Genomic DNA, 13,662 nt, shown 5'->3' on the forward strand with positions numbered 1-13,662 from the left:
CAGCAGTGGGAAGGGGAGGCAGGTGCGTGGCTGGAGGCAGGGAAGGAGTGGAGCACGCCCAGCCCTTGGCTCGGCTCTTTTTTTCCTTCTCCTGTTTGGTAAAGCAACAAGAAATCCAAACATTACCATAAATGCTGAAAGCATCCTGGCTCTATCACGTGGGCACTGGAGCACACATCACCGGGGGATCCAGGCAGCTGCTGCGAGGGAGCCCATGGCCAAAGCAGGCCAGGCAGGGAGGGGACGGGGACGGCGGGGAGCCAGCCGGCAGGACAGACCCCAGGCAGGACAGACACCCCCCCGACACGGATCTGCCATCCTGGCAGCCCAGCCAGGGCTGCGGCTCAAGCGCCGGGTGGCCCCAGGCAGCACCAGCCCAGGTGGAGTGTGCCGGGATGCGCCCCCCGCCCTGGCTCAGCCTGTTCTGGGGCAGGGGGTCATGCAGGGGCAGGGGTAGGTGGCTGCAGGGGGGGAACCCCAGCACCCTGCTCCCTCGGAGCTCCCCCCTTGCTGCCGGCGGGTGCAGCGCTTCCCTCCTCAGCCCCTCCCGGACCCGCAGATGTCTTTCCCATGGGTCATCGGCTCCACTCGCTCTCCCCTGCCTTGGGCTCCAGGGCCGGGTCTTCCTGAGCCTGTCATCAGCGTCAGGGCGGCAGAGCTGGAGCATCTCCTGGGGCACAGCGGAGCGGAGGCCGGACGCCGCCGGCCCCACACCCCGCCAGGAGCCGGCAGGGAGAGCGGGAGCCGCGCTGGGGCTGTGCGGCCTTGGGCCAGGCCGCGGCCATGAGTTTATTCTAGGATCTCCCGCAGGAAACTGCTCGGTGAGGCGTAAGCGCTGCCACCCGGGCTGACCCTGTCCCAAGCACCCCGACCCCAGGGACCCCGCTGGCCAGCACAAGCCTTCCCCGTGCCAGGGCTGAGGCTGTCGCAAACTCATCACACGTGTGGCCGCAGGGACCCTGTGGGTGACGTGGCGGCTGCCCCCCGCGCTGCTTGGAACCAGGGTGAGGGCTCTCGTGCCGCAGCCGCCCCGGGCTCTGCGGCAGCGCCGCGATTAAACGAGCGCTGCGGACCCTTTAAAAGGGCGTTAGTGGGCGGGGCCTGCAGCGGCCGCAGCAGCCAGTCGGAGGCGCCCCGCCCGTCAGCGACCACGCCCCCAGTGCCGTGCCCCCGCCGCGTCCTGCGAACCGACCAATGGGCGGCGGGGAGAGGCGCGGCCCTCACCGCCGATTGGCCCGGCGGCGCGCGGCAGCCCGAGCGAAGATGGCGGCGCCCGGCGGCGGCCGTTCCCCGGCGGACCGAGGCTGATGGCCCCGCACCGCCATGGACCTGCTGTTCGCGCTGTTCCGCGGCCTGCGGCTGGCCCTGGACCTGCTGGTCCTGGTGCTGGACGTCAACTTCTTCCTGGTGTCCTCGCTGGTGTCTGCGCTGCTCTGGCTGATCGCCGCGGCCTACAGCCTCCCCACGGCCGCCGCCGCCGGGGCTCTGGCCTGCTGGGACGGGCTGCTGCTGGCGCTGGCCTGGCTGGCGCGGGCGGCCTGCGGCCTGGCGCTGGGCACGCTGCAGGGACTGGCCGGCCTGCTGCGCGGCTGCTGCTGCGGCCTGGAGGGGCTGAAGGTGGCGGGGAACTTGCTGTCACACCTGATGCTGCGGAGCCGGGAGCTGCTGCACCGCGGGCTCTGCGGGCTGCTGGGCTGTGGGCAGGCCCTGGCCAGGCAGCTCTGCGAGGGCCTGGCCATCGGCACCAGCCTGCTGGCCTACCTCATCAACAGCCTGGTCAACGTGTGCCTCATCGGCACGCAGAACCTCTTCACCCTGCTCGTGGCCCTGTGGGACTCTGTCACCGGCCCCTTCCTTAGGGTCACGGACCTGCTGGCTGCTTTCCTCGCCCACGTCTCCAGCGGCGCCATTGCTGTGTCCATCCTGCTGTGGTCGCCCTGCCAGCTGGCCTTCAAGCTCCTGGCCTCCGCTGCTGAGCTCTTCATCAACATCTTCTTCGTCAATATTTATGGCCTGGGATTGCTCCTCCTCATTATTTTTGTCAGCTCCTTTGTCTTCAACCCCGGGCTGCTGTGGACACTGACAGGCCACATGCTGGGCTACTTCAACGCGCTGCCTTCCTACCACCGCCTGCAGCGGGATGTGTGGCGGCTCTATCAGGTGGCAGTCCTGACCCTGGGTATGGCCATGACCTCTCCGGCCTGGCGCAGATTGGTGGACTGGAGTTTGCATGTGACTGACTGGAGCCGAGGAGGCAGAACGATGAACCGGGAAAGAAACCAGCGAGGGGCAGCTCTGCTCGCCACCAGACCTGCAGCCCCTGGCAGGCCAGCGCTGGCAGGAGTTGGCCATCTGCCAGCCGAGCATGAGGACCAGCTGGACATGGAGCAGGTACCACAACTGCATCCTCCTCCGAGTCGAAGTGCACTGGCAGGACAGCGTCTCCAGCCACCCAGGGAGGAACCAAGCACCTCCTGGGGGAAAGCTCCGAGGAAGCGGCAGCTGAATGCAGCAGCTGGGAATGCAGAGGGTATCCCAGATAACGACCCCTGGATGCTCCTGAAAGAACAAGAGGAACATAAGAAATGCGTCATCTGTCAAGATCAAACCAAGACAGTCCTGCTTCTGCCCTGCAGGCACCTGTGCCTGTGTCAAGAGTGCACAGAAGTCCTCCTGCGGCAGGCCATCTACCAGCGCAACTGCCCGCTGTGCCGCCAGATGATCCTCCAGACACTCAACGTGTACTTGTGAACCCAAGGTGGGGGGTGGCTTGTGTCATTTTCCCAGGAGGTCAAGGGCACCCTGTGTGCCTTTTGCTGGGAAGCAGAACTTCCCACGGGTGACCTGAGCAGCTTCCAAAGAATTAAGGGTGGTGCTGAAAGGGCAAAAGGCCATTGGGGGTGTCTGCTAGCCACAGTTGCAACGTACCTAGATTGTAGCTCTTGCTAGCCAGCACACTAACCAATCTCTGCAGCAGGCAGAGTTACCTTTTTTGTTGTTGTAGTTGTTGTTGACAACTTTTGCAGTTTCTGGGCCTGTTGGCTCGAGCCTGCAGCAGTCTGAGATCCAAAGCAGAGTGCAGAAGGATGTTCTGGTCCCTCATAGCCAAAGTTGACAGAAAGGCTGAAGGTTGTGCCCTCCTGGGAATCACAGGGGCTGGTGCAGGGCAAGGGAGGGTTTTTCCCAAAGTCTAATCAGAAAACTAGCCACCAGGCTGCATTCAGGCCTCTGTTTCCCCCTCCCACCATCTTAAGTGGGGGAACCTCCCTGGGAGAAGGCCCAGTGTGCCCCTTTTGCAAGGCCCTAGGAGAACAATGAGCACACTTGAGATTTTTAGGCTTTGCTACCAGAGGGCTGAGCATGGCTCTCAGCTGGAAAAGAGCAGGCTTTCTGGGATACTTCAGCATCCTGTGACTTTGGTTTCTGAGCTTCCTATTCCCCTTGCCAGGACAACAAGGAGCCACAATGAATGCAGGCTCCCTGCAGGCCAGCTGACTGCAGCACGCAGTGTTGCTGCTGCTTCCACACATCACCTATGCAAGACTAGCAAGCACACATCAGGTTACTCGCATGGGGAGGCCAGGGGGAGTTACTCTTTCTGCAGGGGTGGTGGTGCTGCTTGGGGAACCGGAGGGGTGGCTGGCCAGCCAGTGCTCACAGCCCTGGCAGCAGCAGCGCACGCCTGAGCCAATGCTGGAGGATCCTTTCCAGATAATACACATTTTCTGCAGGCTCAGAATGCCATGGAACCTAGTGGTTCACACTAGTGCTTGCTTGCTGCTTCCCAGGTTGGGCTGGCTGGAGGGAGTAACTCTTTGGGAAGAGAGGGGACACCCCCAAAGCTCCTGGGAGCCCACTGAGACATTCCAGCTCCAGGCACGAGTCCTACATATCTGTGTTGCAGATCTGCAGTTGCGTGCATGGAGCAGTACCAGGACCATGGCTATCTTTGACTAGGGCAAGGTTACACTGCTGTTCTGTCTTAGTGTCTGTCAGAAATGCAGCTAGTTTTGTTTAGAAGTGTTCCCTGAAGCCTAATGAGGGCATCCAATCCCAGCTTGGTCAACCAGCACTGTTCCAAGAAATTGCTGGGCTGCAAGAGGGCCTTACGCTAAAAAGCTTTTCCTTTTCCAGCTGCTTGCTTGAGGTCAGCCATGCACCACAGCCGGTTTTTGGCTGGAGCCAGACAGACTGGAAAGAGTCTTGACTTATGAACTGCAAGCCAAGAGCCTGAGGACGGCTGGCATGGTCTTGCTTCTCTGTTCTCCTTCTTGATTAGTGATTTAAGCCAAAACAGAGGCAGAAGAGAGGCCAGGCCATGCTGGGAGATGCCTTTGTACTGTAAACATGAACTGTGGCAAGACTATCTGGCTGGAGAGTGGCTTTGCTTTGGGAGGCAGTGCAGGGGCTGGTTGCCCCTGTATTCGCTGGGGGCTGGAGGGACTCCCTGGGCCAAGCTGGGCTCCCGAGTGCTAACGGGTGTGAGAAGGGCCAAGTGAGCTGCTTCCACCTCACTCTGCAGAGATGCAAAGCTCCTTGCCCAAGCCCTGTTGCTCAGCCTCTTGTCCCTGTGCCTCCCCAGATGCACGCCACCCACGTACGTCAATGTTGGCTCCCTCCAGCCACCTTTCCTGTGGCTGCAGCCGGTGACACTTGCAATGGAGCAGCCCAGCCCTTGCCAGAGCAGCGAGCGCAGCCCCAGAGGCTGTGTTCCCCAGCAGCTCTCTCCTTCCAGGAGGACTTCTGCAAGCGCCTGGGACAAGCTGGACCCTTCCCTGGCTACGCCTCTGGACACACTCAGGAGTGGGACTGTGGCCATGCTGCTGACTGCAGGTGGTGGTGTTTGGTTCGGACCAGCTCACAGATCTTGGGATGCAACATTTCCTACATGAGTTACAGGAGGGGAAGGATACCTCTGCAGGACTACAGTTTCTCTCTGCAAACCTTTTTTTTTTTTTTTTTTTTTTCCCCTGTTATAGCAGTCACGCTTATTGTTTTAGAGCCTGTTTGTTTGCTGCCTGTTTGTATAAAAAAAAAAAAAGGAAAGAGAAAGCTTTGCCTTAAGTTAACTTTTTGCACTAAGGAGTAGATACCGAGTAGATTAAAGTCTTCTTTATCAAAAGCTCCCTGCTGCTTCATTTTTGGGAAGAGTTTTCTCAGGGGGATGGGCTCTCCTCTCTGCTCAACCCAGGCCCCAGAGGAAGCCTATCACTCCCCACCAAGGGTCAGAGCTGGGTGGCCAATACCACCAGCAAGCTCAGGGGTACTTGCACCCAGAAGGGCAGTGCTGTGGAATACCCTGAAGTCAGGCTGCTGCACGGGAAAAGCCTGGCACACAGGAGACTAATCTACACCCAGAGACATAGCGGGTGGGCTTTCCAAGGCTGGCATCCCCCCCTCCCTGCGCTGGTAACCCACAGTGAGAAGTGGTTGTGGATATGGCTGTGCAAGGGAGCAGAGTGCAGCTTGCAAGGCACCAGTGCCAACGTCTGCATCTTGCCTGGAGATGCATTTGCTGCTGCAGCCTCTTCTGGGCCTGGGAGCAGGCAAAGCAGTGAGGGCAGCTCCTGCTGGCAACGGCCCAGGACTGGTGGCCGTCTCTCCACGCCTAAATCAGGCCACTTTGAGCTGTTCAGCGAGCAGCAGTGGCTGCTTTGCTGGGGGGCCCGTACACACAGCTTCCTCTCCTGTCAGGAGCGGCAGCAGTTCTCTCTACTGGAGCAAAGGGATTCATGCTGAGCTTCTCCAGAGCTGGAGCTCCCCAAGGCCTGAGCAGGCCAAAGTGGAAGTTCTGGGATTTCCTAGGCTGGCAGGAACATGCACAGGGACAATTAATCCTTGCTCACATGTGTCCTTGGCACCTCCGTTCCTGCTGCTTGTGGTGGAGGGTGTTAGCAAGCCTGACTGTCCCAGGGATGGAGGCAGCACCCAAAGCACTAGGAGCTGTGGAGCAGCAGGCAGCACAGGGCTCGGTCTTGCCTCGCAGAAAGGCTGTGGCAGGCTCAGCCACACTGGCCTACTGGTGAGCAGATGCATTCACTGCGGAGTAAGTTACTCCCTGGCCACGATCTGAGCTCTTGGCAGGCTTCTGTGTGCTTTTAAGCACCCTCTGCTTCTCCAGCTTCCTTGTAAATTGTTTGGAAAAATGTTTCAGGACCCTGATGGGCAGAGACCCCAGGAGTTCTGGCTCACCCTGCCCTAAACTCACCTGTCTTGGCAGGGCCATGCCAAACGAGTTAATTTTAACCAGGATGAAAATCACAGTGCGGAGAGTGGGAGCTGCTGGGAGGCCAGGAACAGACAGACATCTGCTGCAGGAGCAGCTCTGCCAGGCACAGGAAAGAGGCCCATGCTGGCAGCCATGGGAGCCCTGTGGGGCTCTGGCTGCAGAATGGTAACAACTGGGGAAACTGAGGCACTACTGAGCCTCCCTCTCTTGCTCGCAGGGTGTGTGAGCCCAGGCAGGCTGGGCACCCAGGGAGGCTGCAGAGCTGCCCCAGGGCAGGAGGACGGGGCCATCAGGGGCACGTCTGCCATCCCCTGCACAGGCAGGGTGCTCCCAGCCCACACTCCCCCTCAGCCAGCCCCAGTGGGGACCAGAGAGGATGTTCAGCCACCTCAGGCCACTGCAGCCGTGCCTGCCAAGAGACAACAGGATGTGCAGGACACAGCCTTCCCCTGGGAGCCATCCCGCACACACTTGGCCCCCTTGCTGGCCAAGCAGCAAACAATTATGGGAGGAAAATACAACCACCTCGCGGCTAACGGGCAGCGCACAGAGTCGCTGAGACTAATGGTCAGCCATGCCAGACCTGCCTGCTCTGGCACCGTGGCTTTTGGTGCAGGGCTGCACTGCCTGGGGACAGTGTCCAGCAGCAGCAACGTTCCCAGACCAGTCCAGGGCACAAGATCTGGAGTCCCCAGGGGTAGTCCCAGCCCCAGAGCTTGCTTGGGAGCCTCACACATAAGCCAAGTGGGCTGGTGTCAGCCCTTCACAGTGCCAACGCCCTTCTCCCTTCCCCGAGGAGGGGGGAGCACAGTGCTGCCGAGTTACTCCAGTTTAGGAGCACTGGGGTGGCGGGCCGATAGCTTGCTGAAACCTCCCCCTCCCAGGCCCTGGGAAAGCCCCCAGGATCCCTTTGTCATCCCAGCTGCAACCCCCCAGCCCTAATGAGCCACCAGTCCCAGCCTGGGGACAACAGCCGTCATCTGCCTGACAGCAGGGAGCTGGCACGACAGACGCTGCAGATGCACAGCAGCATGAGCAGCTAATGATACTGGGCCAACGGGGAGGGAGCAGGTGATGATCAGCAGCCAAATCGTGGGGGGCCTTTGGGCTGCTCCCGAGCACCAGCTTTGCTTTCTCATTAGCGGCTCAGCCCAGGGAGCCACACCAGCTCCCCGAGCACAGCGGCAACCCCAGCACGGAGCTGCAGCGCTGGGTGCGGGGAGGCCTCAGGGACACAGAGTGGCTGAGGCTGGCAGGGACTTAATCGATTATCTGGTAACGGAGTCTCTGCTGTTCATGCTCCCCCATCCTTTGCTTGCCCACCCCATCCACATCCCTACCCAAGTGGGGCTTGTCCCCTCCCCTGCCATTCCCAGTTTAAAGCTCTCCTTACCAGGTCTGCTGGCAGAGGTCACCTGAAGATGACAGGACAGTGCTCCCTGCACCGTGTCAGCAATGAGGGCGCTGAACCTTGCTGAGGGTGCTGAACCTATGCCATAACCGCAAGCTTTTCCATAGAGCAGGACTGTCCTGCTGCTGCCAGGAGTCACCAGGACAACCTCCACCACCAAGGGTATTTCCACTTTTGAACCGGGCAGGTGCGTGCTGTCACCATAGTTGAAGGTTTGGGTTTTTGTAGTTGCAGGGTCTCAGAGATGATCCAGTTGATCTCTTTCGTGCCCTCTCTGATGCCACACAGCCTGCTGACCTCCTCCACTTGGCCGCACAGTTCCACGATGTGCACAACCACGCACCTCTTGCAGGCTGCTAGTCAGGTGCACCCAGCAAGAGCAGCCCAGCACCCTCCACAGCTCAGGGCTGGCCAGGCTGCGTCCTCCAGCATTGCAGGAAGAGTTGCTCCAATGCTTGCTGGAAACTGTGACCTTTGTGTGCCAAGGACACATGTGCTGGTACTTCACACACACACACCCTTAAAAAAAAAAAAAAAACAACAACAAACCAAACAAAAAACCCCACCAAACCCAAATCAAACCATCTTTCTGCACAAGCTGCTGCCTGTTGGCTGCGCCACAATACCTGTGAGCTGAGCTTGGCTCTTATATAGGCTTCTCACTTGCACTGGCTAAGGGATGCTGCCCCCTCCCTAACCTGGGCTCAGCTGGAACAGGGGCTTCAAGCACTCCTTCCTCGGGGGCAGCTGGTGGAGCTCATCAGAAGCAGCTGGAGCTTACTAGAAACTTGCCAAGAAGTCAAGTCTCTTGTGGCTCTCCTTCCCTTATCCTCCTCTTCAGCTGGCAGCAGGCACCCCTGTGCTCCTCAGAGGGTTCCCAGCTGCTCCCCAATGATCCCAGACAAAGTGTCCTGAAAACCAAGAGCATCTCAAAGTAAGCAGTGCCCAGAAACCGTGGTGCCAAGTGCTACGTCTGTGGCTGCCTCTGTTAGCTGTGCCCCCCCACATTGTGATGGGGACCAGAGGATGCTCCCAGCCTCCACACACCTTCCCTGGCCTCATCTCAAGAAAAATAAATTTTCCTCCTCCCAGAATAGACAGGACAGGCCATCGATCCGCTCTGCGGCGTTGTTTGCCCCTGGGCGGCTCTGCTTACAGCAAAGGCCATCGTCAGCCCAAACAGACACGCTGCTGCCGGGTGGGCTGGGAAGAGGAGCCTGCAAGACGGGTAGCAGAGCCCCTCCGCACCCCAGCATGGCTTCGCCCTGGTCCCAGCACCTCCAGAGCCCCTCTGCACTGGGACTGCTGGGCTGTGCGTCCCCCCCTCTGCGCTGGGGGCAGCCCTCGGGGTGGCTGGGCTGTGTGTCCCCCGTCCCCCTGAGCCAGGCGGCCTGCAGGGTGACATGTCCTTGGCCCCAGGTCCCCGCTGGTCCCCGGCCCCGGGGTGGGGGTGGGGGGCTGGCCCCAGGGCTGCTGCCAGCCTGCCCCAGCTCGCGGGTGGGGACGGCCATGGTGCTGGGGGCTCCGTGCAGTACGGCGGGGGGGGGGGATCAGGCCGGGGGTGGCTGGGTGTGTGCGGGGGTCCGGGGCTGGGGGCTCCAGCAGGCCGTGCGGGCAGAGCAGCCAGGCCAGTGCGCTCCACCAGCGAGGCCCGTTAAGGAGCTCGGCCCCCGGCCAAGAGCCCCCCCCCCCCCCCGCCCGCTCCCCGGGGCCTGTTCCGGGCAGGAATGAGGAAGCTCCGCGTTCCCCCGCTAAAAATAGGGACCTTTCCCCAGGCGGGTCGCGGCGGTCGCGCTGCGGCGGGGCTGCCCGGGCGGCGGGCACGGAGGGGCCCCGCAAGGCCCGCACCGGCAGCGGGGGGGCAGGGCCAGCGCCCCTCCCCCCCGCCCCCGAGCCGGGCCGCCCCGCCTCGCCCCGGGACCCCCCAGGCCCGGCCGGGAGCCCTGCAGCGGGGGGCGGGGGGGGGCGGCGCTGGCCGGGGGCGCCGCTGTCGCCATCTAGTGGCTGCCGCGGGCGGCCCTGCGCGGCCTCCGGGCCGGGACCCCCGCCCGCACCCCCGGCACCCCTCGCGGCTCCTGCGGACCCCAGCGCCCACGCAGGCCTGGCGCCGGGGGCGGCCCCCCAGAGCGGTGCTGGCACCCAGCGAGCCCAGCATGTCCCCACCAGAGGGGTGCTGGCACTCCGTGAGCCTGGCACGGCCCCCCTAGAGGGCTGGCCGCACCCAGTGAGCCCAGCATGGCTCCCCCAGAGGGGTGCTGGCACCCAGTGAACCCAGCACAGCCTCCCCAGAGGGGTGCTGGCACCCAATAAGGCCAGCATGGCACCCCCAGAGGAGTGCTGGCACCCAGTAAGGCCGGCATGGCACCCCCAGGGGGCTGCTGCCCCCAGTGAGCCTGGCACGCACCCCCAGAAGGGTACCAGCACCCAGTAAGGCCGGCATGGCACCCCCAGAAGGGTACCAGCACCCTGTGAGCCTGGCACGGCCCCCTAGAGAGGTGCTGGCACCCAATGACCCTGGCACAGCCCCCCTAGAGGGGTGCTGGCATCCAGTAAGGCCAGCATGGCACCCCCAGAGGAGTTCTGGCACCCGGTGAACCCAGCACAGCCTCCCCAGAGGGGTGCTGGCACTCAGTAAGGCCGGCATGGCACCCCCAGAGGGCTGCTGCCACCCAGTGAGCCTGGCACGGCCCCCCTAGAGGGCTGGCAGCACCCAGTGAGCCCAGCATGGCCCCCCAGAGGGGTGCTGGCACCCAGTAAGGCCGGCATGGCACCCCCAGAAGGGTGATGGCACCCAGTGAGCCTGGCACGGCCCCCCAGAAGGGTACCAGCACCCAATGAGCCTGGCACAGCCCCCCCAGAGGGGTGCTGGCACCCAGTGAGCCCAGCATGGCACCCATCAAGCCCAGCATGGCCCTGCTGGCACCCCAGGGGATGGCAGGACATGGCACACAGCCACACGCAGCGGGCACAGACGTGGCTGAGGAGCCCTTTATTGAGGGGGAGGGAGGGGGGGAGGCACCAGAGGGCCGGCAGTGAGGGTGACAAGAGGGGCAGCTTCCAGCCCTGGGGCGTGCCAGGACCGCAGCAGGACAGGCCCCCGGCCGTGCCCGCGGCCAGGCAGCCTGGGCTCGCTCTGCGCCTGGGGAGAAGCTGGCGGCACGGGCCGGGGCGGCTGTGGCGGGTAATATACGACAACCAGGTTACTGCGGCTCCCTGGCGTGGGCGTCTGGCCCCGGAGCCGGGAGCCCGACATAATACGTAGCTCTTATACAGCGCTGCTGAGGGGATGCTCCCCGCCACCTCCAAGGCGGCAGAGGGGCCGTGTTCCTGCCCTGCACGGGGCAGCTGCAGCAGAGCGGGGCAGGGGTCCCGGTGTCCCTGCTCCCAGGCGGCCGGACCTTGGCACCACCCCCCCGGGGCTCCGGTGGCTGGGAAGGGGCGCGTGCCCTGGCCCCGGCCGCAGCCCAGGGCAAGCTCAGGCGAAGACGGCCGAGTTTTGCCAGTAGGAGTAGACGAGGAAGCCGGTGAAGGTGCTGTCCGTCTTGACGCTGGCGTAGAAGCCGATGTAGTCCCCCACACCCACCTGCACCCACACCTCATCCTCGGGTTCCAGGCGGACCAGGGCACCCCCCGAGAGCGAGGTGGGCTTTGGCCAGTTCCCGTAGTACTGGAAGAAGGAGGCGATGGACTGGCCGTTCTTCATGATGTCAAACTGGAGGCTGGCACGGTAGACGGTGGCGTGGACGGCAAAGTAGTAGAGGCCGGGCACCTCGCAGGTGAACTTGCCCGTGGCGGGGTCGTAGTGGCCCTGCTCGTTGATGAGCACCACGTCGAAGCGGATGGGCTGGTCAGCCAGCGGCGGGCTGCGCGACTCGGAGCGTTTGGCGCTGAAGGCCGAGCGAGGGGCCACCGCGCACTCACCCTGCGCTCCTTTCTCACCGTGCATGCCGTTCATGCCGGGGCTGCCCACCTCCCCGCGGGGACCAGGTGCTCCTGGGGCAGGCAGGGAAGGGACAGGGTTACCTCTAAGCCACCGCCACCAGCGCGGCACCCCACCAGCCAAGCTCCCCCAGGCCCCCTGCCCACCCCCAATCCCACCAGGGTGATGAGCCTCCCCCAGGACGCGGGAGGTGGGTACCCGCCACGGCCAGTGTGGCAACAGCACAACTGGGGAGGGCTGGGCGCATGCGGTAAGCGGGCACAGCGGCAGCGGGGAGTTGGAAAAACCCCCACAGGCAGGGAGAAACTCCAGCCCAGGAGCCGGGGCAGAGGTGATGCAGCCATATTCTGGGGACAGCTTGGTGGGCCCCTCTAAAGCAGGAGGTGGAAGAGAGGGATGGCAGTGGGGGTGGGGAGGAATGCAGCTTTGCCAGCGACGGGGAGCTGCTGTCTGTTGCGGGAGCACAGGACCACCACAGGCAGGACTGGAGGGGCGGTGGTGGCATGACAGGGGCACTTTTGCAGGATTCGCTCCTGGTTTGGTGATGTGGGGCTGTGCCAGCACCCAGGGCTCGCCCCCTGGCATGAGGGCATTCCCCACAGACAGGGCAGAGCAGGTCCCCCTCCCCGGCCGGGATGTCTCCTTTCTTACCAGGAGGGCCCATCTCGCCCTTCTCCCCTGGCATCCCCATCACCCCGTCCCGGCCGTCTCGTCCGTCTCTGCCTGGCAGACCCTGGCCCCCGTGCAGACCCGGCGTCCCTGGGATGCCCGGCTGCCCTGAGCACAGCCCAGGGATCTTGTTGTCTTCGATCTGCAAGGAGCTGGTGACGAGCTCGAGGAGGAAGAGGAGGAAGAGCTGCTTCATCTCGTCTGCCGTGGAGGGGCTGGAAGGGGGCAGAGAAGGATAACGGCTCTGGGAGATGAAGTGAAGAGGGCTGGGAAATGAGCTTGCCGTGCTCAGCGGGGAGTGGGCGCGGGGGGCTCAGCGGGGCACCATTCCTCCCTTCTTTCTCCTTTGCCTTTTCAGCTGCTCCCCACAGCAAGGCCTGACTGCTGGCCGCACCTGCTGCAGCATCCCCACCGCTGCCTGCGCCACCGTCCTGCAGCCCACCAGCGTGACCCCCCCCCGGGACGGCTCCTGGGGGGGCGCCAGGGCCACGGAGCTGGGGCGGGAGCTGCGGCACGTGCGGGAGGCGGCGGCCCTGTGCGTGCGGCTGGGGGCTGTTTGGGGTGGGAGCTGCCACTTCGGTGGCGTGCCCGGCTGTGGGTGCGCGTGGGGGCAGTGGCGGGGGGCTGCTGGGGTGTCAGCTGGAGGGCAGCGGGTGAGCTGCGAGCCATGCGTGGGGTGCGGTTGTTGCATGCGGGCGGTGTGTGGCGGGGCAGCAGCTCCGGGAGCGCGGGGCTGTGTCCCGGCCCAGCCTTGGCAGCATCCCCGCTGCCGGCGGCTCTGCTCCGCACCCGGCCAGCTCCCTGAGGCACGGCTGTCTGGGGCTGCAGCATCCCCAGCCGCGCTGGACCACCCCGGTGCCGGGGACCATCCTGCTGCCCGGGCTGCCCCCAGCCCTTCCCACTTCTGGGCAGCGAGAGCGGAGACCCTCGGTTGGAGTTGGCCCCCTCCCCGTGGCCTTGCCCTGGGAAAGCTGCCTCTCTTCCCCCTCCTGGACGCGATGGCTGCAACAAAAAGGAAAAGGAGGAGAACAGTGTCTCTCCTCCGCCCAGGCGCCAGAGCCAGGTCCCCAGCGAGTCCCAGCTCCCCCCGGCGGGGGGCGGACGGAGCTGGGTAGCCCCACTCACTGCGATCCCACGGCTCCTGCCCCAGCGCCTCGCTGCTCTCCGGCGTGGAAGGGCTGCGGCTCTTCCTGACCACTTCACTCTGACGAAGGCCCTAGGAAAGGCAGCCTCTCCCCCCCCCCCCCCCTCCTCCTCACGTCTCTCCTCCCAAACTCCAAAGGAAATCAAGGGCCTTGGGAGCCAAAAGCTACAAGACAAGGGGAAAAAGAAAAATAATCCCATGGTGTCAGAAGTGCTGTAAGCAGGGGGAAGGGAGAGCGAGACAAACAGCCTGGCAAAGGGGGAGGAGGC

The 13,662-nt window shown here is 63.5% G+C and overlaps 2 protein-coding genes across 3 annotated transcripts; one reads left to right on the forward strand and one right to left on the reverse strand.

The window, feature by feature from the left end:
• Positions 1 to 1,222: 1,222 nt before the first annotated feature.
• RNF26 (ring finger protein 26) lies at positions 1,223 to 5,122 on the forward strand. Of its 2 annotated transcripts, none has more exons than XM_040616160.1 (2): positions 1,223 to 2,758; positions 4,135 to 5,122. In XM_040616160.1, exon 1 carries the CDS (start codon positions 1,324 to 1,326, stop codon positions 2,749 to 2,751), a length of 1,428 nt encoding a protein of 475 aa, XP_040472094.1. In that variant the 5' UTR covers positions 1,223 to 1,323; the 3' UTR covers positions 2,752 to 2,758; positions 4,135 to 5,122. The 2 variants fall into 2 exon arrangements, with proteins under 2 accessions (XP_040472094.1, XP_040472097.1); XM_040616163.1 differs by having other exon boundaries at positions 4,736 to 5,122.
• Positions 5,123 to 10,614: 5,492 nt separating this feature from the next.
• On the reverse strand, positions 10,615 to 13,508 carry C1QTNF5 (C1q and TNF related 5). The gene is made up of 3 exons (XM_040616343.1): positions 13,375 to 13,508; positions 12,232 to 12,464; positions 10,615 to 11,633 (listed from the first exon to the last, which is right to left on the reverse strand). The coding sequence occupies exons 2-3, from the start codon at positions 12,443 to 12,445 to the stop codon at positions 11,116 to 11,118; spliced, it is 732 nt and encodes a 243-aa protein (XP_040472277.1). The 5' UTR covers positions 12,446 to 12,464; positions 13,375 to 13,508; the 3' UTR covers positions 10,615 to 11,115.
• Positions 13,509 to 13,662: the final 154 nt, after the last annotated feature.

The sequence above is a fragment of the Falco naumanni genome, chromosome 16 (assembly GCF_017639655.2).
Source record: "Falco naumanni isolate bFalNau1 chromosome 16, bFalNau1.pat, whole genome shotgun sequence".
NCBI classification, from domain to species: domain Eukaryota; kingdom Metazoa; phylum Chordata; class Aves; order Falconiformes; family Falconidae; genus Falco; species Falco naumanni.